Below are 3,575 nucleotides of genomic sequence, written 5' to 3' on the forward strand. Positions count from 1 at the left end.
TTATTGCTATAAATGAAACGCTCGCTCGCTGATGTGTACTTCGCGAGGCGATCGATCGTCCAGATGCGATCAATGAGAAGAAGCACAATCTCTTATTCCTTTGAGAAGGTTCCTGATACCATCCCTGTGCCGTCCACTGTTTCGGCGCGTATGTGAACACATTTGGGACTAACAGGGTTTAATAGAATCCCACCACTCCACCACAGAGTCACGTACCGCAGTAGACGTTAGATGAGCGCTGTCGCTCCGCGGCACTTGTTTAACATTTAGTGGCTCAGGATGCAGAAACAGCAGTGTAGATAGGGTTAGAACCCCTGCTAGTTCAACCTCACATGCAGGACAGAGAGAGAGGAGTGTAGATAGGGACAGATTGTCTAGTAGTGGTTCAGCACGCAGGGGAGGACTATTAGAGGATAGGTGTAGCAAGTCAGGGATTGGAGGGGAGACTCCTGCTCGAAAAAGGTCCAGAGAGGCATCTGAAAGTTCACGGCCTTCAACAAAAAGATTTTGCTCTGCTGACGACAGATACCCTCTTCCAGAAGCGAGTAAGTAGCATGCATACCTCAAATTCTCTTCGAATAACCCCAGAATAATGGTATCAGAGAGAGAGTCACAATTTCAATTGCCTGTGTATGTGCCGAGTGTGTTGAGTAAGCAAATTCTTGATTATATTTTTCACATAACTGAAATCCGAATATGAAAATTGAAATTTTTTTATTCAATAACATCCGAAACACCGTTTTGAGACTTGTACCTTGTTTGTTTTGAGTTCTAACCTTTCCACCGCAAATATTAACATACTCGAGAGAAAAAAAACAGTTGAAATTAAAATGTGTATCTTTATAATATATCCATGAATCTTGGCTCAATTGCAAAAAATTGTTTTGTATATTCTAGTAAATAGTAAATTTGTTATCATTTAAGCAGAATATACATGTAATATATATATATATATCTTTTGTTCTTCAGAATTCCAGAAAGGTGTGATCAAGCTGCTGCTTTCCATCAGGGACACCATGCTGCTGGACATTGCCCCTGATGGATCAGCAACCCCACCAACCCCTGTCGACACGGAGGAGGAGTTTGACATACTAGAGGAAAGGTTGGACGATGAGATGGAAAGAGCAACCCTAGTAAGTCTTAAAGGATGAACGATCATGTACATGTAATATCTTGGATTTGAATAAATAGAAAGGAGAGTGTATTGGTATTTATGTATCAAGTAATTCAGACTCCAATATTGTATTAGGATTTACATTCATATTTATTTAATGTGAATAGATGCTTTGTACTTTTTTTGTACTTTTAGTAGTTGCATGTATTTATTCATAAAACTGATAGTTGTTGAGAACAAAATGGTCTAAACTACTTCTTGATATCACAGTGTTGTTGAGATTTTTATGAAAGCAATCTTGTCATTTCAGAAAAGGTATTTCAGAAGGCTTGGGGGAGTGGATGCAACAGACATGATAAAAAAGTCCATGTCTGCGTAAGTACAGTCTAACCTGCCTGAGTGACCGTCTGAATTTAGCGACTTCCTGTCTTATCTGACCTTGATTTTTCCTCCCAAAGCATTTCACTATATATATTATACCTCAATTAAACGACCCTCTGTCTTATCCGACAAGCGACCTATCATTTTGTGTCCGTACTGAACTTAAACACTGTTTGAAGCTTTAAATTTTATTAAATTAAATTAAATCATTTTACCAAATTATTTGCATTTAGTAGTATCTATTTAAAACATTTTAAACATGTACTCTGTCTGCCTATCTTCATCTGTCTTTCTGTCTGTATATCTATTGATTCACACATATCTATCTATCTATCTATATATGTCTATTTTCAGCTCCCTGAGTAATAAGATTATGGCAAAGATGAATCTGAAGGGAAAGTGCGCAAAAATAGCTTTCGCCAAATCGCGGCTGTTTAAAATCATCTGTGGTAAGTGTCATCAGAGAGTATGGGTGGATAAATAATTCTTCAAATTGCTACGCTTTTGCTTGTTAGTTCGCCGGGACAGAGTCCTGGAGAGCTAATGCTATACCCCCGGTGTCGTCGTCTGTGGACAGTTGTTTAAAGTTTTCAGTTGGTGCAACTTGCAAAGTTTTGAACCTATTCATACTTGGAACATAGCTTCCTTGGGCGGTTGTCTACCCCACCAACATGCTTACATCATGTGATTTGACCTCGGAAGGGGTCACACGTGAAGAAAACTTTAATCAAACTTAGAAAAACTTTAATACTGCCCATAACTCACAAAGTTTTGGAATTTTTATGTGCATGTATATACTGATTGATGCCGTTTATAAATTGTTATATCCCCACGGCGAGCTACGTACGTTGTCTTCTAACAACTCGTGTTTAATTTTTTCCTCATACATGTATGAAGTAAATGAATTACATGTATTATTTGACTTGCATTAGTAAGATATTATACTGTTTTTATATGCCTGTTCCACTGGATGAAGGTCTGAACTTGTTTATAATCAGGGGGCCGTTTCACGAAGCTATCGTAAAAACGCCATCTTAAGGATATCCTTAGAATTCTTGTACGAGAGCCTAACGCTGTCCTAAACGTCCCTCGTTAAAGTGTTTCACGAAACTTATGCCGGTGCGTTGTTAGACGGTCCTTAAAATTCAGCTGTAACGATGTTGCTGGCGGCATAGCTAGACTGCATGTACCCTATCTCTACACCTTGCTACTATAGATAGTCTATATATAGAGATCATGTTACAAGTCTAATGGCGACCCAGCTCACTGTGAGTTGCTACGCTAATCTCTTGCGTCATTTAGTTTTAATACATGTAGGTACAACAGCGTGCAAACTAAAAATAATAGGTTAAAAGTATTTTTAAATGCCATTAAGTACCTGAGAAATAATTAAACTAAAGCAAGGTTGTCATATTTCCTGCAACTAGAACTACCACAAATGATGTATTGACTGAACAAAAATGTAACATAAATTCTGAAGGTTTAGATTTACATTTACTTTGATACAGTATTGGCGCCATAGGATACAGTGCATACATACCTATAGCACATACCGCCATAGCATACATACACGAACAGCCGAAGCACGCCACATGTAAGGTGCAAGGAAACATTTCATCTCTTCAAAATCTGCTACCACAATAAGAAGCTTCTTAGCCACACTTAACCCCTGCGTGTCATGCCTTCACAGGCCTTGCACAGTATTCTCGTAAACACAGAAGTTACCTTCTCGGCGGGTTCTTACTTTACACTACAGCTTGCCAAAACAATAAAAACACGCAGGAAATCGCGCGTTGCTTGATGTACGATAGCCTAAGTATACTGCCCCTGACCTGTCCTTAATATTCTTCCTTAATAGCAACGTCGTTGAGTTAGCGAGACGTTTGTGAAACGTGGAAACTTAGCGAGGCTTTCGTGAAAAACTCTATATATAAGGATATCCTAAAACCCCTCTTTAACCCATCAACCGAGCGCTTCGTGAAACGGCCCCCTGCTTGCAAACCAGTCATATTAATCATATTAATATAGTATAATTTAAATATTTTTTTTGTTTTGTGTTTGTTTTTTTAAATTTTATTTT

General features: G+C 38.4%; 1 protein-coding gene across 1 annotated transcript; it reads left to right on the forward strand.

Annotated features, from left to right (window-relative positions):
- Positions 1-215: 215 nt before the first annotated feature.
- LOC106821632 lies at positions 216-1,944 on the forward strand (the record flags this gene model as incomplete). The annotated part of the gene is given in 5 exon segments (XM_014826524.1): positions 216-346; positions 397-545; positions 970-1,133; positions 1,425-1,489; positions 1,850-1,944. Coding segments are annotated over 5 exon segments (487 nt in total), but the record flags the coding sequence as incomplete, so codon positions are not given.
- Positions 1,945-3,575: the final 1,631 nt, after the last annotated feature.

Source organism: Priapulus caudatus, unplaced genomic scaffold, assembly GCF_000485595.1.
Source record: "Priapulus caudatus unplaced genomic scaffold, Priapulus_caudatus-5.0.1 Scaffold80, whole genome shotgun sequence".
NCBI lineage: Eukaryota > Metazoa > Priapulida > Priapulimorpha > Priapulimorphida > Priapulidae > Priapulus > Priapulus caudatus.